General features: G+C 38.0%; 1 protein-coding gene and 1 pseudogene across 1 annotated transcript; one reads left to right on the top strand and one right to left on the bottom strand.

Annotated features, from left to right (window-relative positions):
* Nucleotides 1-11749: 11749 nt before the first annotated feature.
* Nucleotides 11750-25459, top strand: ZNF582 (zinc finger protein 582). Its single transcript, XM_063088621.1, has 5 exons — nucleotides 11750-11790; nucleotides 13396-13484; nucleotides 14929-15055; nucleotides 15302-15397; nucleotides 22853-25459. The coding sequence occupies exons 2-5, from the start codon at nucleotides 13476-13478 to the stop codon at nucleotides 24172-24174; spliced, it is 1554 nt and encodes a 517-aa protein (XP_062944691.1). The 5' UTR covers nucleotides 11750-11790; nucleotides 13396-13475; the 3' UTR covers nucleotides 24175-25459.
* On the bottom strand, nucleotides 20955-22358 carry LOC134371666 (solute carrier family 25 member 36-like; annotated as a pseudogene).
* Nucleotides 25460-25540: the final 81 nt, after the last annotated feature.

Below are 25540 nucleotides of genomic sequence, written 5' to 3' on the forward strand. Positions count from 1 at the left end.
CTGAAGAAAGCTGTTTTAAAATAGCCCAGGAAGACAAAAAGAAAAAGAAAGAAAGAAAGAATAAAACAGAATGGACAAATCCTACAGGTTTATGGGATACTATTAAGCAAACAAATATTTAAATTATGGGCATTCCAGAATGAGAAGGAAACAAAAAAAGTATTAAGAATATATTTACTGGGCCGAGCCTGTGGCACACTCGGGAGAGTGCGGCGCTGGGAGCGCAGCGACTCTCCCGCCACGGGTTCGGATCCTATATAGGAATGGCCAGTGCACTCACTGGCTGAGTGCCAGTCACGAAAAAGACGAAAAAAAAAAAAAAAAAGAATATATTTACTGAAATAATAGCTAAAAAATTTCCCTGATCTTCAGAAAGATACAAATATTCAAATACAGGAAATTCAAAGGTACACAAGTAGACTCAACCCCAAAAGGTCCTCTCAAAGACACACTGTAGTCAAACTATCCAAAGTTAAAGACAAAGAGAGATTTCTAAAAACAGCAAGAGAAAACTGTCAAGTCACTTATAAGGGAATCCCCATTAGACTAACAGAAGACTTCTCAGCAGAAACACTATATGCCAAGAGAGAATGGGATGATATATTTGATATACTGAGAGAAAATAACTTCCACACAAGAATATTATACCCAGCAAAGCTATCCATCAGGAATGAAGGAGAAATAAAATCTTTCTCAAATAAGCAAAAATTAAGGGATTTCATCACTACCAGTCTGTCCTTAAGAGAAATGCTTAGAAAAAGTCCTACACCTAGAAGTGAAAAAATGATAATAACCATCATAAAAACACCTGAAAATATAAAACTTATTGATAAGAGTAGATACACAAGTTAGAAAGAGAAAGGAATCAAACCTTATCAATACAGAAAACCACAAACTTGCAAGGATAAATAGTAAAAGAAAGGAACAAAGGATATACAAAACAACCAACAAAATGACAGGAGTAGGACCTCGCATATCAATAATCACCTTTTTTTTTTTTTTTGTCTTTTTTGTGACCGGTAAGGGGATCGCAACCCTTGGCTTGGTGTCGTCTGCACCGCACTTCAGCCAATGAGCGCACCAGCCATTCCTATATAGGATCCGAACCCGCGGCGGGAGCGCCACTGCGCTCCCAAGTGCCGCACTCTACCGAGTGTGCCACGGGGCCAGCCCATCAATAATAACCTTGAATGCAAACAAATTAAATGCCCCAATTAAAAGACATAGACTGGCTGAATGGATTTTTTAAAAAATAACCCATCCATATGGTTCCTACAAGAAACACATCTTACCTACAGTGTTACACACAGACTGAAAGTGAAGGGATGGAAAAAGATATTCCGCACAAAAGAAGTAGCTATAATAATATTTGATGAAACACTTTAAATCAAAATCTGTACTAAGACACAAGGAAGGGCATTATATAATAATAGAGGAATGAATACAGCAAGAGGATATAAAAATTATAAATATATATGCACCATCACCAGAGCACCTAAATATATGAAGCTAATATTATCTGATCTAAAGGGAGAAATACATGTCAACACAGTAATAGTTGGGAATTTAACACCACACTGTCAGCATTGGACAGATTATTGAGACAGAAAATTAACAAAGAAATATCATGTTTAAATGGCTGCATATACCAGATAGACCTAACAGACATTTACAGGACATTTCATCCAAAAGCTGCAGAATACACGTTCTTTTCATCAATGCGTGGAACATTCTTCAGGACTGACCTTATGCTAGGCCACAAAACTAGTCTCAACAAGTTCAAAAAAATCAAAATTATATCAAGTATTTTTTCTCACCATAATGGAATAAAGCTAGAAATCAATAACATGAGGAACTTTTGAAACTACACAAATACATGCAAATTAAACAACATGTTCCTGAATGACCAATGAGTCAAAGAAGAGATTAAGAAAGAAAACACAATATTTTTTGAAACAAATGAACATAGAAACACAAACATACGAAACCTACGGGATACAGCCAAGGCAGTATTAAGAGGAAAGTTTAGAGCAATAAACACCTACAGCAAGAATATAAAGCACAGCTAGGTGCCCCTCCCCCACACAAAAAGAAAGAAACAAAGAATTATTTCAAATAAGCCACCTAACAATGCACCTTAAGGAACTAGAAGAACAAGAACAAACCAAACCCAAATAAGTAGAAGAAAATAGGGCTGGCTGGTTAGCTCATTTGGTTAGAGGGTGGTGCAATAACACCAAAATTGGAGCAGAAATAAATGAAATTGAGACTAAAAATACAATATAAAATTAAAATACAATACAATCGAAACAATTTTTGTTTGATTTATTATAAAAATACAATACAATCAAACAAAAAGTTGATTTTTTAAAGATAAATAAAGTTGAAAAACCTTTAGCCAGACTAATGAAAAAAAAAAAAAAACTGAAATAAATAAAATCAGAAATACAAAAGGAGACATTAGAGCTGATATCACCAAAACACAAAGGATCATAGGAGACTATTATAAACAACTATATGTCAACAAATTTTAAACCTAGAGGAAATGGGCTGACCCAGTGGCGCACTCGGGAGAGTGCGGCGCTCAGAGCACAGCAGCGCTCCCGCCGTGGGTTCGGATCCTATATAGGGATGGCTGGTGCACTCACTGGGCGGACCAGTCACAAAAATAACGACTAAAAAAAAAAAAAAAAACCTAGAGGAAATGGATAAATTCCTGGACACATATGACTTACCAACACTCAACCAAAAAGAAATAGAAAACCTAAATAGACAAATAGCAAGTAATGAGATTGAATCAGTAAAAAAAAAAGTCTCTCAACAAAGAAAAGCCCAGGACCAGATAGCTTTACTGCTGAATTCTACCAAATATTTAAAGAAGAACTAATACCAATACTTCTTAAACTATTTCCAAAAAATTGAAGTGGATAGGAATTCTTCCAAACTCATACTATGAGGCTAGCATTAAACCAGGCAAGGACAAAACACAAAAAGAAAACTACAGACCAATATCCATAATAAACACAGCTATAAAAAATTTTCAATAAAATACTAGCAAACTGAATCCAATAGCACATCAAAAAGATTACACACCATGATCAAGTGGGATTTATCCCAGAGATGGAAGGATGGTTCAACACATGCAAATCAATAAATGTGACACATCATAACAAAAGAATGAAAGAAAAAAAATCACATGATCATCTCGACAGACACAGAAAAGCATTTGATAAAATTCAGCATGCCTTCATGATAAAAAGTCTCAACAATTTAGGTATACAAGGAAAGTATCTTAATACAATTTACGACAAATGCACAGCTAACATTACGCTGAACAGGAAAAAATTTTCAGCCTTTTTTGAAAAGATAAACAAAATTTACAGAACTAGAACAAGACAAGAATGCCCATGCACATGCCTTTTACTCAACATAGCACTGAAAGTCCTAGCCAGAGCAATTAGGTAAGGGAAAGAAATAAAGGGCATTCAAACTGGAAAGGAGGAAGTTATACTGTCCCTGTTTGCAGATGACATGATTTTACAGAGAAACCTAAAGACTTCCAAAAAATTCAAAGACCTGATAAATAAATTCAGTAAAGTTGCAGGGCACAAAATCAACACACAAAAATCAGTAGCATTTCTATATACCAACAATGAACTAGCAAAAAAAGAAATAAAGAAAGCAATCCCATTGACAATATCAACAACAAAAAATAAAATACCTAGAAATTTAACCAAGAAAGTGAGAGATCTCTGCAAGGAAAACTATAAAACACTGATTAAAGAACTGCCACACAATCTAAAATCCCACTTCTGAGTATATATCCAAAGGAATGGAAATCAACATGTCAAAGAGATACCTGCACCCCCATGTTTATCATGGCTCTATTCACAACAGCCAAGATTTGGAACCAACCTAAATGTCCATCAACATATGACTGGATAAAGAAAATGTGGAATACTACTCAGCCATAAAAAAAAATTAAGTTCTGCCATTTGCAGCAACATGGATGAGCTTGGAGAAAATTATGTTAAGTGAAACAAGCCAGGCACAGAAAGAGAAATACCACATATTTTCACTCATATGTGACCGCACAGAAGTAGAGTATAACAGGGGTTATTAGAGACTACTAATGGGAGAGAGTGAAGAGGGTAGTCAATAGGTACAAAACTGTAGAGGGATAGGAAGAATAAGATCTAGTGTTCTATAGCAATATAAGGAGACCACAGTGAACAAATTACTGTATAACTTCAAGCAGCTAGTTGAATGTTCCCAAGACAAAGAGGTAAAGCATATTTGAGATAATGGATATGCTAAATACCCTGATATGATCACTGCACGCTATAAATTTACCCAAATATCACACCATACTCCATAAATATGTACAATTATCATGGGTCAATTAAGAAAAAAGAAAAAGAAAAAATTTCAAAGACAGAAATATATTAAAGGTTACCAGAAATTGAGGGGAAGGAATAATAATAAGTTACTGCATAATGGGTACAGAGTTTATGTTTATGATGTTGAAAAAGTTTTGGAAATGGAGGCAGCAGTTACACAGCATTGTGATAATTAATTTCATGGAATTGTATGTTTAAAAATGCTTTAAATGGCAATCCTTATGTTTTATATATTTTACAACTTAAATTTGTTCTAAAAAGTTATCTTTCCCAGAATATCAAATAAATGGAATTCCACAGTTAAAAAAAAAAAAAGAAATTCAATGTAATTTTTCTTTTGCTAGCCTTTTAGAGTCTCACCTTCCACATGTGCAGCTTAGCTTTCAGCCAAAAACTCAACTAGATTACTAACCATATTTCTGAAGTTCTTTCTCTGAATAACTGCCTCCTCACTCTGCCCCACAAATTCTAGTCACTTCAATTTTACCAAACTTTTCTGTTTGTCTCAACTCAGCAATACTGTTGTGCTCTTGTTGGGTTCCTCCTTCCTGCATCACGGTCTGAAATATGCCTTTAGGGAGAAAGTTCTTGCAGTTGTAGGATATCATTTATTTTCCTTGTCTCAGGATTGAAGTCCTGCACTACCAGTTGTCCAATGTCTGAAAAAACTTGTTCCTACATATTATCTAGTTTTATATTTGCTCTAGAGTGGGAGTGCAAGTTCACTATCATTATACCACAATTGAAAGCAGGGAATCCTGTCTGATTTTTTTTTTAGCATTTCTCTGATTTCTGGGTCAAGAAGATATTCTGTCTTCATCTTGTACTTTCCTTGCCCCAATCCTGGAATCAGACATTTCTCCAAGAAGCTTTGGTTCCTTTTATCAGAGAATGGTATTTAGAAACTGATGTCCGGACACTAGGTATGCCCATTGCTAGTGGGGCATCATTGCTTCTAGGCCCATTCACCAAACAGAAGCAGGAAATACACTTTTTAAAAGTAACAATAAACTTTAATGAAATAATTTAAATTTTTCTTAATTTTATTTTAAAACATTTTGATTTACAGAGAAATTGCAAAGATAATACAGAGAATGCCCATTACCCTGCACCCAGTAACTCCTCTAATTAACATTTTATGTCAAGGTGACACCTTTGCTACAATTAGTGAAAGAATATTGGCACATTATTATAAAACAAAGTCCATACTTTATTTAGATTTTTCTTAGTTTTTACCTAATGTCCTTTTTCTGTGCCAGGATCCCATCCAGCACACCATATTACTTCTGGTAGTCACGTTCCCCTTAGGCTCCTCTTGGTTGTGAGTTTCTTAGAATTTCCTCATTTTCAATAACCTTCACAGTTTTAAGGTATTCTGATCAGGTATTTTGTGGAATGTCCCTCGATAGGCATTTATCAGTTATTTAGTCATTAGACTGCATTTACATGTTTTGGGGAGGAAGAGCACAGAGGTAAGGTGCCATTTTCATCACATCATATGAAGAGTATATTCTATCAACATGACATCAGCATTGATGTTAACCTTAATTGCGTGAGTGAGATAAATGTACACATTTCTTTCTTTTTTATTTTGAGTGGCTGTGTGGTAACAGGTATCAAACCTCTGCCCTTGGTAAATGCACACATTTCTAATCATTATTTTACACCAATCCAATACCACAGGGTTCTTCCTTACTTTCTATCATTTATATTTAAATCTCTTCTCTCTCACAGTAAAATACTGTCTCCCTACAAATCAATATATTTATTCATTTGCTCAATCCTACAATGCATACTAACAGTTTCCAAATCACTACCCATACTATTATAAAAAACAATCTCAATTGAGTTCAGAAGTTGCATATAGCTTTTTTGTTTTGTCTTTATATATTAGGAATATTAATACCTTATCTGAGATATATAAAATGAAAATATTTTCTGCCAGTTTTTCATTTGTCTTTTGCTTTTGCTTATGATGTATTTTACCTTGCAAAAGTGCTTTAGTTTTATATTCTCAAAGGCAGCAATCTTCGGGGGAATGACCTTCCAAGCCTGATGAAGCCTCTTACTGCAGCTTCAGGGGTATGGGGAACATGTGTGATGTGGAGTCAAGTCCTGCTGTCATCCTGTCTGGCCCTCTGTCTTCATTCAGGGCTGGGCCTCTTAAGTATTTGTTCACCCCTCCCCTCTGGCCATCATGTCTATCCCAAGACACCTGGGATGTAGAGTCCAGTGAATAAGCGAAGCCTGATCCTGGATGAGAATCCACGCTGTGTGCCAACTACCAGTTGCCCACCTGAAATGCCGGCAAGGAAACTGGAAACCACAAAATTGCAAAATCTCCCACTTCTGTATCTTCAAGGAGCACCCCGTATTAGAGTCCACGTTCTTGAGGGCTGGTGGGACAGGGGACCTCCCTCCCTAAATATCACCAGTTTCTTCTAAAGGAACCGTTGAATGATCCCTTCTCAGCAAAGAGGATTTTCCCAGTTTGGTGAGCATAAATTGATTTACTCTGAAAAGGAGCCACCAATTCTTACCTGCCCAAATCCACTTTCTCAAATTATGTTGTGAGATTCAGGGGAAGATATGAGAGGCTATCCTGTGGAAAGGGCAGATGCTCTGTGCCTTGTCAGGGCCAGCCTGTCTTAGGAAGCTGGCCCAAGAGGTCCCACCACAAACACTGGGCTCAGGGGCCTTCATGCCTCAGAACTTTGACCTGTCATTCCTCTAGCCCGGTAGAGTTCCTCTAAATGGGCTTTAGAGGGTAGGAAATCTGAATGGAAAATTCATTTAGATTGGAAACACAGGCTTTGCATCCTGACAGATGAGTCACAATCCCAAGTTCACCCCTTAATATTAAGCTCTGTTGTCTCAAACAAGACACTTCCCCTCTCTAAATCTCCTTTTCCTCATCAATTCCTACTGTAGCATTGTTGTAAGGATTGGACTTGGACCAGCCCTACACAGTCCTCTAAGAGTTTGCAGAAAAAATAAAAATAAAAAAAATAAGAGTTTGCAGAATACCCAGGAGGAAGGGGTTGGAAGGTGAAGGGTGAGCTGAGGGGTCTGATGTGCCTGAGGAAGTTTGCAAGCAGCACATCTCTGCACTCACATGGAAATACTGGGTCACACAAGGAGCTGATGATGTTTATCACTAGATGGTGGAACTGCCAAGAGTCTCATTTTCCCCTTTAGTGCTTTTTGGCATTTTTCCAGATTTTCAACATTGAACATGTTACCTTTGTAATTGGGGGGAACAAAGTAAATGTTAGTTTAAAAAAAAAGAAAGAAAGAAAGAAAATTTTAAGAAACTAATCAGGTTAAATGCTAGGTTTATACCATACATGCAATGAACAGTAGCTGAGAAAATAGTGAAATATTAAAATGAAAAATAGATAAATTTCTAAAGAGCATATCAAGTTTGAAATACATTTATACTCTTTATCTCAGGCCTTCCACTTTTGGAATTTACCATAAGCAATTACAAAAATACATATTTGCCTAGACATGTACTTTTATTAGCATAAAATTGGAATCAGCCTAAATATACAATAATACGTCCCACTGAGATTGTGCCAGCAGGGGGAAAAATGATATAATTTTATGTGACTAAAAGCTGAAACAAAATTTGATTTACACTATGGTTAGAAATATTTAAATGTGAATAACGAATAATTTATTTTCTTATTGTTAAATGACATACATTTGTGATTATGCTACTTTTGTAATTTTTTTTTAATAATGGAGTTTTCTTTTCTCATATCTTAGAAAAAGAAGTCCTTCCACGTAAGCTTCTATCAGACTGATCTCTACTCATTCCATCCTACTGAAACTTAAGATTCCTGTTTCTAACTCAAAAGATCTTTTCTAGGTTGTCATTCTCCTCTAACTCTCTGGATCCTGTGACATTAATTACCTTCTCCTTTATAAGAGCAAGGTGGTAACTCCTCAGGGAAAGCAGGATTTCCCAGGCAAAGCTTTCCTCCTAAATTGGTCCTCTCACCACAGCAACAAATAGTCGTTTCACTTTCTATCACAGACGGCTGTTTCTCTTATTCCGATATATTAATTAACAAATGACTTAGGAATATAAACTCCTCCTAGAAGAAACAGGAGACTTTGTTTAGGGGTTCAGACCCTCCCCTTTAGTCATTAGGGAAGAGAAACCATTGCATAGCCAGAGCTGTAGGTGAGACAGTCACTGGAGAAAGAAGATTAAGGAGTAGGAGTCAATGAGGTGCCTATCACCATCCCTCAAATCTCAACCATTTCTTCATGAACTGGATGTGTAACAACCAAAAAACTCCCCAGAATTTCACCACTAAAAAAATCAAATCATTCCTGGACAAGAGTTATATTTTCAACTACTGGGGGGAAGATGTTTTTGTCTGTAAGCCAAACTTCTGTAGTTTTCCAATACCGTATCCTGATATATATCCTTCTGTGCTAGCTTCAACCAACCCCACTCCTTTTTAGAGAAATAAAGTCCACATTTCTTGAATGTCAACAGACCAAGAAATAAACACAGTTACCCACCAAAAGGCTGGGACCTCACATTCTCAGGGAGGATTTGTGGACTCAGACAAGAGAGACAGTTAATGTACAAGGGTACTTCAAAAAGTTCATAGAAAAATAGAACTAAAAGATACTATGAATCTTTCCATGAACTTTTTGAACTACCCTTGTATATGACCATGCTTTTATCCAGTGTTCAGGGTCCTGAATTAAACAATACTAGATTGGTAAAATTATGGAATAGCATAAAAAATATAATTACAGACAAATATGTTCATGACTAATTTCAGGTAAGAAGAGCAGTTTACCAGACTGCATATGGCAGGTACTGCTTTTGAAAAGTACTATATAAAAACAGAAAGATAAACAGAAGGGCAGATGTAAATGGACAGAACAAGTATGGAAAATTATACCCTCAAATTTCAACCGTAATTATCTCTGGATTGTGGGATTATGAATAATGCTAATTCTTTTGTGTTATGAGTACTTTCTAAAATTTCTACAATCACCACATAATTCTTTGGAATCAGATATTCTTTAATATTTGTGAGGTACAGCGAGTTGTTTCAATACATGCATATACTGTAATACGATCCATTTAGTGTAGATTACACCTAAACATTTGCACCTAAACACCTTATCTTTTCTTTGTGGTGATTACATTCAAGATCCTCTTTTCTAGCTATTTAGAAATATACAATACAATATCACTACCTATAGTCAGCTTAGAACATCAGAACTTACCCTTCCTATTTACCTGTAACTTTGTACCCATTAATCCACCTCTTCCCCTCCCCCAGTCTCCCTTCCCTTTCCAGCCTCTGGTAACCATTACAGAATCAGATTTTTCAAAAAAATCATTTGTTAAATGCAAACTATTCTTCAACTAAGAGAGGAAGAGAAATTTTCTATTATATTCAGAATGTGCATTTTTTAATTCAAAACACATAGAAGTGAAGTGGCCATATCATCACTTTCTAAATTTCTCTTTGGAAGATTAAGTAGTCTAAAAAAATAGATATGATATAGAAGAAAGTTACCCTGACAGAAGGCTGGCTTTGCACCAGCTTGGTCCTCTTCCTTCCTGTCCTCCACAAGCAAACACACTTAGGTACACACAGACACACACAGACAGTGGGATGTTAGAGAAAAACTAGAGCCACTCACCCCTTCCCAGGATCAAAGAAAATAGAAAAAGATCCTTACTTTTTGTGGCTGCCCTCTGTTCTTGAACTTATAACACAGTCCATGAATAAGGTCAGGTAGGATAAATTTAAAACTATCTCTTTGAACTGCAGGTTCACAAATGTGAAATTCATTGATCCTTACTTAAGCTGTCTCTTAATATCAGTAATCAGAAATACCTAAGCTCTGAGCTTTGCTTTTATTGCATTATTTTATTTGATCTAAGCACAAAACTGCAAGCCAGCATTCCACTCTTACTTTTATGGAAAAAGAAACCTAGTCAAGAGACTAGAAAATGGCTGAGTTGGTATTTGAATCCACATCCAAAATACATCTTTCCACATCACTGTGCCTGCAAGGGAAATGCTGCCTTTACCCTCTCCTGAAGAATGTGTTAAAGAGGCAATGTGGGAGATTTCTTGCAAAAAGCATCTTTGGACAAAGAAAGCACTAGCTTCATTCACATCACCATCTCCTTATCCAAAGCAGTAGTAGAAGCATTCTTTTACATATATTAGCTAATTTAGTCCTTCCCAACAATTCAATAAGTTAGAAGCTATTAGCATTACCACTTTCAAATGTGGAAACTGAACTACATCTCTGAGACTGGAGCTCAGACATTCTGGCTCCAGAGTTCACACTCTTAACTACTACACCACAGAGGTCACAAGGTCTGAGAGAAACAAGATCAAATCGAGACAGTAGCTCTAGACTCTGGCTCAAGGACAAACTGTAGCACCTTGGACAGGGAAGGTTCCCTCAGTCAGAGACCGCGCATAACAGGGCCTGATAAGCATCCAGGACATAGGATCCCCGACCATACTATACTGGACCATGCTGCCTCAGTATGTGTAAAGTCCGGGACTTCTCACACTTTTCCACACCAGAGTCGCCGAACAGCAGAAGAGTATGAACAACTAACTACCTGTGGTCGTCTGGTAGTTGGCCAAAATATGACGCCCTTTAACAATAAACTCCTTGACATCTCCTTTATAACATTTTTGCTGATTTTTCATTCTCCTTCATAATCCACATTTATTTCACCATAGATTTAATACTTAAAATTAGTTACCAGATAAATTCTTAGGCTTGTTTCTGCTTCCAAACCTCCCGGTAAAATGGCTGCTCCACGGAAATGGTGATTTAATGGATGAGAAAATTTTTCACCAGACACACTTAAAACAGTCACACACAACTGTGTATCCACCGTTAAGTGGTTCCAGTCACACATTCAAAGACCCACGCCAAGTCAGAACCAAACACCACACACCATCACAAGAACCACCGCAAACGCAGTCACGGCCACTCACACACTCGATCAGTCATCCACAACCAGAAAATCACGCCCAGACAGAAAACTCAACGCCCAAGCCAACCCGCAGCGACCCAGGGAGTCGAACATGCGTTCCGCACGGGATCACGCACGCACGCACGCACAGGCTCCGCCCACCCTGAAATACCGTGAGATCCGGTTTCGAGGCTTGGCTTCGGGCTTTGCGCCTAGAGACTACGTTTCCCAGGAGAGATTGCGGCGCTGACCCAATCACGACGCAGCATCGGCGGCGCTTTGTGCGCCTGCGCCATCTTCCGGCTCCGGGCGGCGAGTCCGCCAGTACCAAGGTGGAAGCGAGTTCTGGGCCGCTGAGGGCGCAGCTACCGTAGTACCTGGACCCAAAGAAGGCGGCAGGTGAGGGGCTCCAGAGCTTTCCAGGCCCTCTGGGTTCCGTGCGGGAGCCGGCGCCGCGGCCGGGAGGGCCTCGGGCTTTAGAAGAACCGAAACATCTCAACCCGGCGTCGGTCTGTTGGTTTTGTGGCTGTGGACTACTTTTCCCGCCGACCCTCGCTGCACGTGCCCCGTTAGCGCCCCCTTTCTGCGTTCAGGCTCACAGCACAGGTCCATGGACCCCTTAGATGGGTGTGGAGGGGTCTGCGATCCCCTAGAATTGGGGATGTTTTGCATTCGTTCATATGCGTGTTTTTTGTTTTTGTTTTTTTTAAAATCTGGGGCTGAGTCTTGTTTCATGATGTTTTCCAAAATTTGCAAGACCCCAAAAGATTTAGAACCACGAGTTTTAGAAGCAGAGAGTTATTCTTGGGAACATTTAGATGATCTTGTCCAAATTCCACGTCCAACCGTGGGGAGACAGTTGAGTAAATCAGGTCGTCCATGTCATAGGATTTGTACAGCTAATACAAACAATGCATATAAAAGTGGTCATAATAAGGAAAAACTGCCTGTTAAACGACATTCGTAATTGGCACATTACTTAGAATTATTTGTAATATGTCAGGCACTGTACTACGCTTTTACAGAATACCACTCATTTAATGACGAATGTAAGAAGTGCTTAAATGACAACACTAAATACTTGGGTATTTTCTATTCCTGTTTGTTTTGTTTTTGTTTTGTTTTTAGCCCATGTGTCAGTGGGTGGATGGGTTTGACTTCTTTTGGCTGAATGTTCTCATATTGTGAAAGGATCCAGTTGTGAAAATCTTTTGTCGTTTAATGTTGGAACATCGTTTCTGATAGTTGCTTGGTGTTCTATTATATGGATATGCCAAAAATAATTCAACCACTTGCCTACTTGTAGACTTGCTTATTTATGTACTAATTTTCTATTCTGTTCTTCAGCCAATATTATTGTGCATGCAGCTTTGCACACTGCTCTGTTTCTGTAGAAGGGCACATTTTATGTGCTGATAATAGAGCGGCGACCCTGCTCCATCTAATTTGTCTAATTCCCTGCAACCCTATCCCATTTGTTGACTAAAAGAAGGCCCCCGGAAGCTTCACATTGGGCTGTAGGGCTCGTTGTAAATTTGGAAGTTGGGAAAAGAGTCAGGCAGACTTCTGAAGGTGTTACATTTGATGCATGCATGAGAGAGTTAAGTTGCCTGATTCTGGAAAGGCTTTATTCTGGGCTGGGGCTATGCAAATTATGCAGGCAGGCCCTTTGTGCTCTCTGGCTTAAGGAGAGCTTTTCTTGTCCCTGAGGTACTGTGTGAGTCTCAGTCACTGGAACAGGTCTGAGCATCCCTGTCTCACATTTGCATCAGCAACAAGGCAGAACCTCTGGGTATTTAGGGGAAATGAAAGAGAAAAGACCACTTGTTTCCCATGTCCTTGCAGCAGCTAAAGCTGGTTTCCTGGGGTTGGATGAGGATCACAGATTGTCCCAACTCTATTTTTTTTGGTGGGTGGAGGGCAAGTAGGTGGGGACTTTTAACCTTGGCATTCTGAGAGCTGTGAGGCAAGCCTAGCCTCTCATGTTTGCTCTTTCCTCCCCAGCTCTGCCATCTCAGGACTCTGCCCTTCCCCAAGAGAGGAACCAGGAGGAGGACCCATCAGCCCTTGAAATTCTAAAAGTCATGTCCCTTGTGAGTTTTAAAATCATGTAAATATTTGCTTTCCTTATCTTGATACTTTCCACCTGGGTTCCATCCCGGAATTTGGTTCTCAGAGGTTCCCATTTCATGGGGTAAAAGGACCAGGTAGCTAGTCCCCTCTCCCATTGCCCCTTCCTCTCTGACAGATGCCCAGGGATTCATACAGTGTAGCACTCCGCATCTACTGATGGTTCAGTCTTCCGCCAGGAGGTCAGATGGGGCATAAATCCATTTCCCTGTGTGAAATGAGAGCATCCCTTGTAGGATCTGACATTTGAAGAGATGGAAATAAACACTTATGAGTGGTCACATATGGAAAAAGCAGGGGAGGTGGTGTTGGTTGTCTCAATTTCGTTGTGTTGTGTAGGGTCCTACTTTGGGAGAGACTGATGATTGGGTGTATAATTGAGGCTTAGCTAGGAATCCATGAGGGATTAAGTGCCAGAATTAAGGTCTAGTTTGAAGTAGAACAGAACATTAGATTCTGGTTTGTTCTCCATCAACTTCTTCAGGGTAAGAGCAACAGAAGTGTAGAGCCAAGGACAACAGATGATAGCAAGAGAGGTGACCATCCAGATGGGCAGATGGGCAGAGCCTGGAAGTGCCTTAGAGATCTGATCTGACCTCTGGATCCAAAAAAGAGAATGTTTAAGTCATTTTTTTCACTTGATAGAAAATTGTACAGTCAATAAAAGTGATCTTTTTTTCACTAAGAAAAATGCTTGAGATATGTTCTGACATGATATTGAACTTACTTCTTCAAGAAATTCTTGACTTACATGAAAATCCTGTTTCTAAGATAGAAAACATTTTTTATAACATTTTTAAAAATAAAATATTTAGGGCTGACCTCGTGGCGCACTCGGGAGAGTGCGGCACTGGGAGTGCAGCAGGGCTCCCGCCCCGGGTTCAGATCCTATATAGGGATGGCCGGTGCGCTGACTGGCTGAGCGCGGTGTGGCCGGTCGTGAAAAAGACTAAAATAAAATAAAATAAAATATTTAGACAAAGTCCATCAAAAATCTTTTTTGTTGTTGTTCTTATTCCATCAAGATAAAGTAATAGGTCTCTCCTTAACTGAGAATTTTTTATGCCAGGCACAGAGTGGGCTACATGCTTTATTACACTCTTTCTTACAATAAGGAAAACTAAATTTAGCTTGATTTTTTTTTTTTAAATCCACCGAGTTGTACATTTAGCTTTATCTTAATTTCCAGCCCAGACCTGTGCACAAGAGCTTTGGTTTGCAGTCAAAAGGAGTGTTTGAGAGTGTTTGAATATTCTGTTTTACTAATGCTCATTTAGTGTCCTCTGCTCACATCCAGTCCCAACCTTCTTGTTCACCTTGTTCCTCCTGCAAAGACCTCCTACAGCTCCTTTATCCCACTGTGAAAACATTGAAATATGCATATATCATACATGCCTTTTGTTCCAGGGGCCAGAATTGTTCAGGGATGTGGCCATAGTTTTCTCCCAAGAAGAATGGCAATGTCTGAAGCCTGCTCAGAAGGATTTGTACAGAGATGTGATGTTGGAGACCTACAGCAACCTGGTCTCACTGGGTAAGGTGATGTGGTCTGTTAGTTTGGAGATTACCTTCGGGCATGTCCATTCTTTCCTGGTCATATTCTGGTTGCCTTTCAGTTTTGTGACTGGTTGGTCATTTCTGAGCAGTTAAAGGGCAGCCCATTGTCTTCCCTCCTATGGCCCTTCCTGCAACTGCCTCTCCTGCTTGATGACCAGGTCCTGAATCTGAATTCTGGGGCCCCCACACCATAACAGGGAGGCATGTTTCTTCTCATCTCCAGGTCTTGCCGTTTCACAACGTGATGTGATCTCATTCCTGGAGCAAGGCAGAGAGCCCTGGATGGTGGAGAGGGCAGCAGCAGGAAACCTGTGCCCAGGTGAGTGAAGCATTGATGGGAATGGAGCACCATCTACAGGTAACAGGTTAGTTGGTTGTCAAGGAAGCAGACCTTTGTATTAGAAAATCTTCCTTCCAAGTTGCCAAATTCATGTCTTGTTTTTTGGGGTTTTTTTTGTCTTTTTCGTGACTGGCACTCAGCCAGTGAGTGCACCGGCCATTCCTATATAGGATCTGAACCTGCGGCTGGAGCATCGCTGCGCTCCCAGCGCCGCACTCTCCCGAGTGCGCCACGGGCTCGGCCCCCAAATTCATATCTTAATCATCATCTTCCTCAGCTTGTCAGCAGCATTTGACAAAGGTGGTTGCTCCTTTCTTTCTGAAACATCTAAAACTTCAACCTGCATGTAGGGCTAGAGTGAATACAGATATGGTCGTTAATAAGGTAAGTATTTTCTCTTTGGAAAGATGTCCATAGCCTTTGATCACTTTTCAAAAGGAATTTATATCAGTTTGAATTTTGGAGAGTTGGTCCACAAGTATTTATTGAGCTTTTATTGTGCACCACGGAATATGCACTGGTAAGGCAGGCAGGCAGGCAGACAGACATTATCCCTGCCTTCATGGAACTTATACTGTAGTAGGGAAATAGACACTAACACACACATGCATGCATGCATGCACACACCCCCACCCACATAGATATGTGAAAGAACAGGTTTATTTGGGGTGCATGCTTGAGCTGATGGCCTCTCCAAGGAAAAGGCATTTCAGCTGAGACATGGAAGTTGAGTCAAAGTTGGTGAAACATTATTCCTAGCCAGTGTGTGTGAAGGCCCTAAGCAGGGAAAGCCCTTGCTGATTCTGAGAGAGTGGACAGCCAGTGTGACTGGAGTCTATGAGCAAGGGAAGGAGCACAAAGAGATATAGTAGGAAAGGCAGACATGTTAAGTTTGGATTCTGTGCTGTGGGCAGTGGGAAGCCAGTGTGGCAGTAGAGCTGAGTCATGATTTGTAGGGACCTACTTTAAGAGTATATAAATATGCTCCTCACACATTTTTCACCTGCTAGATTCAGAATTCACTGATAACTTTCTCTTGGAAATAGTAATTTTTAAAAAAACTTTATTATTCCTCATTTATTAGTTAGCATACTACTGTAAAGAAGAGTTTTCTCCTTTTCACCATTTATTTATTCATTTATATCAAATGGGTTAGTAGACTTATTCAGTAACAGATTATAAGCCATTATCATTTATCATGATGTTCATGTTTTTCCAAATTTGTCTATTGAGAATCCTTTCAAACTGGCTCCTGTGTTCTTTGGACATGATTCCCATAATTTTTTTTTCATAAGCACATTTTAACTTTTTGACTTAACAATTCAGATAAAAGTTAGCTATTTAACATAAATACAGAGCAAGTGCACGTAATTTACAGCCATGTATATAAATGCAAGAATAGCAAACCTCACATGAATCAAAACATATCAGCTCTTACAAAGTTGACTATTTAGCTATGACTGATAGGTCATAATTTAATTCTTCACATATGCAAGGGGTATACATTTAAAATGTTTATTAACACAAAAACTAGAGTAAAATAAGAATTCTATGTTTCTGAAAGGAATAGCATAAAAGTCAGTGTATAGATTAAGATATAAGGGCATGATGGAGAGGTGATATGAGAAGGCAGAAAGTACATTGTGTTAAGTGATTTTATATATTAAAAATCTTTCTAATTTAAATCACTGGGAAATATCTACAAGGCATCTTCAAAAAGTTCATTGAAGGATTCCTATTATCTTTTAATTCAATTTTTGCGTGAATTTTTTGAAGTACTCTCATATTCTTAGGAATGTTAAAGTCATGATCAATTTTGGAAGAGGAAAAGGCTGAACAATTTATTTTTCAGCCCGAAAGTGTTCCCTACCAGCAGTCTGGGCAGAAGGTCATGTAAACAACTTAGTATTGGGCATGAAGAAAAATGAAAGAGTCAGGGAGATTGATTTCTAGCCTTTAGGTCTTTAAAATGCAAGTCAACATTTTTAGTAATTTAAAACAAATCTGGAAATGATGAAATGTTTATACTTCAGTAAGAGTCACTGTTCATTTTTTTTTAACAACCCAAGCTGCTGGTCCTAATATAATAAAGTTGTTCCATATTGTCATTAGATGTTTTTAGAAGACAAAAGGCAGGGTTAAATAATCTAATAATAGTCTGTCATGGTTTCAAAATTACAAATCAATTGTGGGCTCCATCTAGTAAAGTTAGTTTCACAGTTACATACATAATGAGAATTACAACAAAGCTTTAGTGACATAGCTTTTTGAGGTATGCTTTTAAAAGCACTGTATGGTATCCCACAATCACAGGATTGATAATCCTCAGATTTGGGCTTTGAAACTGAGAAAACTTCCTATGAGCGAGTGGATTCAAGAGTTTTATCTGCTGCTTTGTTAGAGTACTACAGCATCTATTAAAGAAGTAGTACTTTCAGTATCTACTGCTTTAACTTGAATAGGTTCAATTCAACTTTCTATAATAAAAGTGCAACCGTTCTGAAAAATGCTTACTATCTCTATATTAGAATAAACAAGTTTTATTTGATAGAAAACAAGATACAGTCAGGCCTCTATCCATGGGTTTCAGGAAAAAAGTTGCATCTGCACTGAACCTTTGAAGACTGTTTTTCTTGTCATTATTCCCTAAACAATCCAGTATAGCTACTGTTTACATAGGATTTACATTGTATTAGGTATTATAAGTAACCTAGAAATAATTTAAAGTATTTAGGAGGATGTGCATAAGTTATATGCAAATACTACACCATTGTATATCAGGGACTTGAGCATTCATGGATTTTGGTATTTGTAGGAGGTCCTGGAACTGATACCCCACGGATACAGAGGTACAACTATATAGTTTTTAAAAATGTTCAGTGCTTTGCATATACTTTTTTCCTTCTTAAATATTTGAATCAATAATAATAATAAAAAAACTCCAAAGAAATATTTTGGAGACAGACTTTATATAGAACTTCCACATATAGTTTTTTTGTTTTTGTATTTTAATTATTGATGTCATACAAAGTAAATTGCAGATTGTACTTTGTTGGGGAAAAAAAACATGATTAAAATTAAACTTCATTGCTCCTTCCCAGTTGTTGCCCCAAAAAACAAAAGACTCCAGGGTCTGTTTTCTTTCTAGTACATACATAATACTTTTAAAAGCTGAATATAATGCATGAATAATGCCGTAAGTTTTATGTGCTGAATACAGAAGGATTAGAATATGTACGTGTTCATCCTCAAAAGACACTTGTTACAAATTTGCTACAGCTAAATAATGTTTCTTACTGCTGATTTTTATATCATTCTTTTATCATTTGTGGGATACTAGATCATTAAGATTAAGGAGAATCTCTTTCCTACATTCAACACAATTAATGTTGAGGAATCTTCAACAAGCACATGGCATTGCGTCAGGCATTTTGTAAATGGCACCTGAAAAGGCAAACACTGTAGATTGAGACTTTACAGAATGAAGTTACAAACCCCCATTTTTGTTTTTCAGTACATTGTCTCTAAATTGATTGGACTATTTTTGAATCCAATCAAAGCACCTCAGAAATATTCAGTTACTATTGATTACAATGAATTTGAGAAGCTGAGAGAATTTAAAACGACATTGTTTTTCATTGGTGACAGCAGAGAAAGCTTGGCAATTTTCAGTACTGTTAGGGGCACCACAGTGTACACAGATTACTTAAAACACTTACATTAAAGATCTCCAAAACAACATATCTTTAAAACCCTGAAGAATATTATGAACATGTTTCTGCTTAATATTAGCCAATATTTTTATTAAAAAAAAAATCTTGACATGGAATTCTCTCCTACTTTTTTACTCCTGAAAAAGGCCACAAAGTACGTTCACAAAGAGTCATTAAGATAAAGCCACTGCACAGAATGTACAGCTCATATATACTGAAATAAGTATCTCACTGGAGTTTAATTGTACATATTTTATACACCAGTATAGCAACATCCATAGGCAGAAATTGCTTAACAGAATTACACTGAATAGTGTCTTTAAGGACTGGACACATGACATATTTAAAGTATTAAAAGGTGCAGTTGACTCTGCTCTCTCTACTTCCACCATCTTGCAATGAGACAGAGACCCCTGGGTCACTGTTGCCATCACCAGATGGACTTTGGACTTCCCAATCTCAGAAACTACAAGCAATAAATTTTATTTTCTTTATAAATCAAAAAGAAAAAAAAGATGCAGTTGAACCTTAATCGCAACTTTTAAAAGCACTATCTTGTTAGCACATTTTCTTACATGAACTTGGATCTTTCTGTGATTTACTATTCAGGAAATTAGGACAAAATAAAATTCTTGTCAAAAGTACTTTGTTCGTTTACAAAACTGTAAGTCTACTGAAATCACAACCTGCTGAATTAGACAGCAGAGGGCCCCTTTTCTATAATTTTGTACTGTTCCAGATGTTAATGTAATGTCACCTTTAAAAACTTATAAGAGAAAAGCTGAAAATTACCATATTCTCTACAAAATACATATAGTCTTGAGAGATCTTCTGGAAATAATTAAAAGATTCAAAGGCTTAATGTGAAAACAAGCAAAGAAAAATTCAGAAGTGGTAAAGATTTCCTCCTTTAAGCAAATGATACCTAGGTGTGATAAATACAAGTAGGCGATAATTCAGGTTTATAATTAATAAATCACTGAAAAGACAGTAAGTTGCATTCTAGCTGTCTTCATGTACCACAGAGTTAGAGAAGATATGCAGATGTGCTCATATCACTGGAATGGCCAAGAATCAACATAGTATTGTTCCCAGTTGTTAATAGTTTGTCCTCAGTTATTACCACTTGAGTTTGATGTGCTAACAAACAATTGGAATGCCCAAATTATGCTAAACGTCAAGTACCTGTTAGAAGACGAAACATAAACATTTTTATGCTAGGTCTATACTAAAATTTTTAGACATTGTTTCATGGGTTGTCCAAAACAGTGACTACTAAATGCCCAAATAATTAACTTTAAAATACTGTGCCAGACCTTCAGGAAATAAAAAAACACAGACCTCATTATTTTCGTTGCTAGTTTGCAAATTTATAAGGACTTAACAGAAGCCAGAAGTTAGAAATTTATGACTGTTAGTACAATCTTTGGGTAGTTGTAGTACAGTATACAAGGGTACTTCAAAAACTTCTTGGGAAGATTTGTGTTTTTCAATTCTGTTTTCCCACACAGTTTCTAAAGTACCTTCGAATAATTAGGGATGGCCTTATTTAGAAGAGTGGGAAAGTGTTCATGGAGTAAACACCACCATACTCTGCCATAAATCAACAAAATTCAACTGTGTGAGATGGATGTAATAGAGAAAAGGGCATTTTGGAGAAAGGAGTGCTTTTAAAGGCATTTCCTTGCAAGCAGCCAAAGTTTTTTCCACATTGCCAGAAAAGACCAGGTCATGTGTGATTACTTTAATTCCTATAACCAAATGTCTATTTAGGCATAGTTAGCTGTTCCTAAACTATTTTTCTTCTATCCATCAGGTTGGTTTTAATATCCCGTGTCCATGCAGTCTCTTGGTTTTCCTTTTTTTGTAGGATGGCAACCAGATGTCCTAATCATTGAGTAGATCAGTGCATAAATGGCCATTATAATGGCTTTGTTTGGAATCTGTCTCACCAGATGACTTGCTAGACCACAGTAGAAAGACCCATAACCTTTCTCTTGAACAACCAAACATGGTATCTGAAAAAATACCTTTACTTTGTGCCCTCTTTACATAGTCTTGTTCTTATACTATGCTCTATAGTTGTGGCACACGATTTTGGGGTAACAGCTGCCAACATCATTCCCACAAAATCTTATCCATATTTCACAGACTTCATCATCTTCCATTGTAGAAGTAGTCTTAATTCCAGTAGTTTTTGCTTAGTACTTTAACAAATAACAAAATGAGGAAGTCTCTGATACACCATGATATGAAACAGGCATGCACCTATAAAGTCCTCTAATGCTGTCTGATACACTTTATGAACATATTCAAAAGCACCCATTCACTTCCCCCCCATGGCTCCTCGCATCAAGCTGTAACTGAATCTTTTCAAACTAGATGAGGTTGGTTGCTATAATTGCAGTAAAACCTGCCACTGCAGCTGAAATCATGTACAAGGTAGAATCAGGATCAAATATACCATTCACCTTTTCCTTTCAATTTGAATAAGCAGCAAAGTATGTTGTTCTGGAAGGAGTCCACTCCCAGTATATTGGGCTTAATCCTATAAAGGAACAAGGCCCCTTCTTTTTCCAAGGTTACCTTTAAGCATTGGAAACGTCTGGAAGATGCTACTCAGTTGACAGTGACTTCAGCCAGGGTGTAGGGCTAAGCTTCAGATATAGAAAACATCACAGGGGCCGGCCTGTGGCTCACTTGGGAGAGTGTGGTGCTGATAACACCAAGGCCGTGGGTTCGGATCCCATATAGGGATGGCCGGTTGGCTCACTGGGTGAGCGTGGTGCTGACAACACCAAGTCAAGGGTTAAGATCCCCTTACCGGTCATCTTTTAGAAAAAAAAAAAAAAAAGAAAACATCACAAAAGAAGATGACAGCCATGTTATTACAGCTTCCAGAGGAAATGTATAAAACTGTTCCACTACATCCCCTGGCAGATGGATGTACCAACATGTTCCTCTAGCTCATTCTCTCTCCCATATGTCCTCTGGGCACTGAGGCTAGACTCGGATCCAGCCACATACCCCTTCTGTCATTTTTATTTTTACTTTTTTTTTTTAATTGTGGTAAAATACACATAACATAAAATTTACCATCTTAACCATTTTAAAGTATACAGTTCAGTAGTATTAAGTACACTTGCATTGTGCAAATGTCACTACATACATCTCCAGAACTCTTTCCATCTTGCAAAATCCCCATCGTTTTTTAAGATCTCTGTCATACTGTAATTTATATTCATTAAAATGCACATTTTATGTGTAGTATTGATGGGTGTTGAGAAATTTATACACCTGCATAACCACCACCACATTCAAGACAGAGAACATTTCCATCACCCTGAGAAGTTCCTTGTGTTCCTTCCCACACAATCCCTCATCTTCAGCCCCAGGAAGCCAATAATTTGCTTTCTGTCACCCTAGGTTATATTGGTCTTTTCTAGAGTTCCATAAAAACATTCATTTTTTAGCAAATGTGGTTTAGAGGTGATTCTGATCCATACTAATGTTTTAGAACTACTCTTAACAACCTCTGTGATTATTTCCCTCATCTCATTTAAGGTATTTCCCTTTTCTCTATTCTACTTGCCCACTTTCTAATTGCTTAGCCACATTCAAGAGCTTATAGGTATTATTTTGAGTCTAAATATTGCTGTTTTTACTATAGTTCCTTTCTCTAGAAAAGGAAAAAACAAATGCTTTTTTTGTTCTTTTTCAGTATTGGAGTCTGGACATGATACCAAGGTATTATTTCCAAAGCAGCCTGTATATGAAGTTGACTCATCCCAGTGGAAGATAATGGAAAGCCTTACAAGTTATAGTCTTGAGTGCTCAAGTTTCCAAGATGATTGGGATTGCAGAAGCCAGTATGACAGACAACCAGGAAATTCAGACAGACATTTCAGTCAAATGATAACCAGTCATGAAGAAATTCCCACTTTTGACCAGCAAGCATCCTGTACTTTTTATCAGAAAATACATCCTGGAGAAAAACCCTATGGATATAATAAATGTAGAAAAGACTTCTGGCAAGAAGAATTCCTTATTAATCATCAAGGAATTCACACTAATGAGAAACCATATAAGTGTAAGGAATGTGGGAAGGCCTTTAAATATGGCTCACGACTAATTCAACATGAGAATATTCATTCTGGCAAGAAACCCTATGAATGTAAGGAATGTGGAAAGGCCTTCAATTCTGGTTCAAATTTCATACAACACCAGAGAGTTCATACTGGTGAGAAGCCTTATGAATGCAAGGACTGTGCGAAGGCCTTTAGTCGAAGCTCACAATTGATTGAACATCAGCGAATTCATACTGGAGAAAAACCCTATCAGTGTAAGGAATGTGGCAAGTCCTTCAATCGCATCTCACATCTTAAAGTTCATTATAGAATTCATACTGGTGAAAAACCCTATGCATGCAAGGAATGTGGGAAGACCTTTAGTCATCGGTCTCAGTTGATTCAACATCAGACTATTCATACTGGCAAGAAACTCTATGAATGTAAGGAATGCGGGAAGGCCTTTAATCAAGGTTCAACTCTTATTCGACATCAGAGAATTCATACTGGTGAGAAACCCTATGAATGTAAAGTATGTGGAAAGGCCTTTAGAGTGAGCTCACAACTTAAGCAACATCAGAGAATTCACACTGGAGAGAAACCCTATCAATGCAAGGTATGCAGTAGGGCCTTTAAGCGTGTCTCACATCTTACTGTACATTATAGAATTCATACTGGTGAGAAACCATATGAATGTAAGGAATGTGGGAAGGCTTTTAGTCATTGCTCACAACTGATTCAACATCAGGTAATTCATACTGAGGAAAAGCCCTATGAATATAAGGAATGTGGAAGGAATGTAAGTCATGATTCAACTACTGTTCAGCATCAGAGGATGCATAATAGAGGAACACATGTGAATATAATAAATGTAGAAAAGCCTTCCATCAGCACTTATCCATTATTAATCATCAGAGAATTTATGTTGGCAAGCAACCATATGAATGGAAGTAATGGGGAAAGTCCATTAGCTTAAGCTAATCACAGCTTACTCCTGCATCTTGAAGAAAGACTTAAGGAATGTAATTCAAGTGAGAATGCCTTCATTCAGAACTTATCTTTTATCCAATGTCAGAAAATTTATATCAAAGAAAAATTTTATCGATGTGAATTGTTTAGGCCATGCTTGTCAAAGAAGCAGGGAAAGGTTGAAAAAATTTTTATCATAACACATTCCAGAATCACATTTTCTAACCACAGCGTGGTAAATTTAACAAGAATCAAAAGTTTTAGTTTTCTTGGAAATAACAAAAACACAGCCAAATTACTCTTGGGTTAACAAGGAAATAAATCTTGCAGTTCTATGAATTGTAATGAAAAGAATAAATTGAGAGTTTTACGTGCCAAGAGGTGAGATGTAGCCAAAACTGGAGGAATTTTTACAGTCTTTAAATGCATGCACATACATGGAAACCTGAAAGATTATATTCACATGCATTGAATAAGCTACTCAAGACTAGCAAACACCCAAGCAATGAAAGCACAAATTAAAATAAAAACAGCAAATGATGAAATAGAAAATGATCATTTTATAATAATCTCAGTTTTTATTTCTTCCTGATTCAAGAGTAATCTAAATTTAGGAGAATGCTTCCAAATTTCCACATTGTTAAATTGTTTTATCTTGCATGACCTCTGTCACAAACATTGGTTGCCTATCCAGCAGCCATACCCAGGTCCCCTTATTGGCAGCCTCTGTGTCTTGCCTTAGAATCTGAAGATATCGGATGCTAACTTTCCAGCCTCCCTGTGCAGCTCAAGGTAGCCGATTTGTCCCAGTGTTGGCTAGTGGGATCTGCTGGGGCTTCTGGGAAAGGTTTTCCTCATTTAGAGGAGATAGACAGGTTCTGCAGACTCCCTCCCTTCTCACTTCCTGCTTTTAAACATTTTCCTATGAGAACATGGTGCCTGGAGCTGGAACAAAGAGGAAAAAACAAGACCTTAGAGCACACAGTTATTTTGGAACAAAAAAGAAAAAACGACCTTAGCGAAGCTAACCCAAACCCCTGACAACACTCAGCTACTAAGGCCAATACTGGAACTGCCTCTTTGATGCCTTGTCAGCACCACGCTCACCCAATGAGCTAACCGGCCATCCCTATATGGGATCCGAACCCGGGGCCTGTGGTGTTATCAGCACCACACTCTGCTGAGTGAGCCACGGGCCAGCCCTTGATGCCTTGTTATGGAATAAAAATAAACCTTTATTGCTGAACTTATTTTTAGCTGGATATTTTCTAAGTTTTCAGCCACAAGCATTCCAAATGATGTAACTTCAAATTTTATTTTATTGTGATTGGTAAATGTGGCCTATAAATACCTACTTTTTTGAATTTGACATT

Source organism: Cynocephalus volans, chromosome 3 (genome assembly GCF_027409185.1).
Source record: "Cynocephalus volans isolate mCynVol1 chromosome 3, mCynVol1.pri, whole genome shotgun sequence".
Lineage (NCBI taxonomy): Eukaryota > Metazoa > Chordata > Mammalia > Dermoptera > Cynocephalidae > Cynocephalus > Cynocephalus volans.

Excerpts from the sequence above, each read along its gene's own strand:
- ZNF582 (XM_063088621.1), top strand. Across the intron at positions 15,056-15,301 it reads CAGCAACCTGGTCTCACTGG|GTCTTGCCGTTTCACAACGT; the intron begins GTAAGGTGATGT and ends TCTCATCTCCAG. Across the intron at positions 15,398-22,852 it reads AGCAGGAAACCTGTGCCCAG|TATTGGAGTCTGGACATGAT; the intron begins GTGAGTGAAGCA and ends GTTCTTTTTCAG.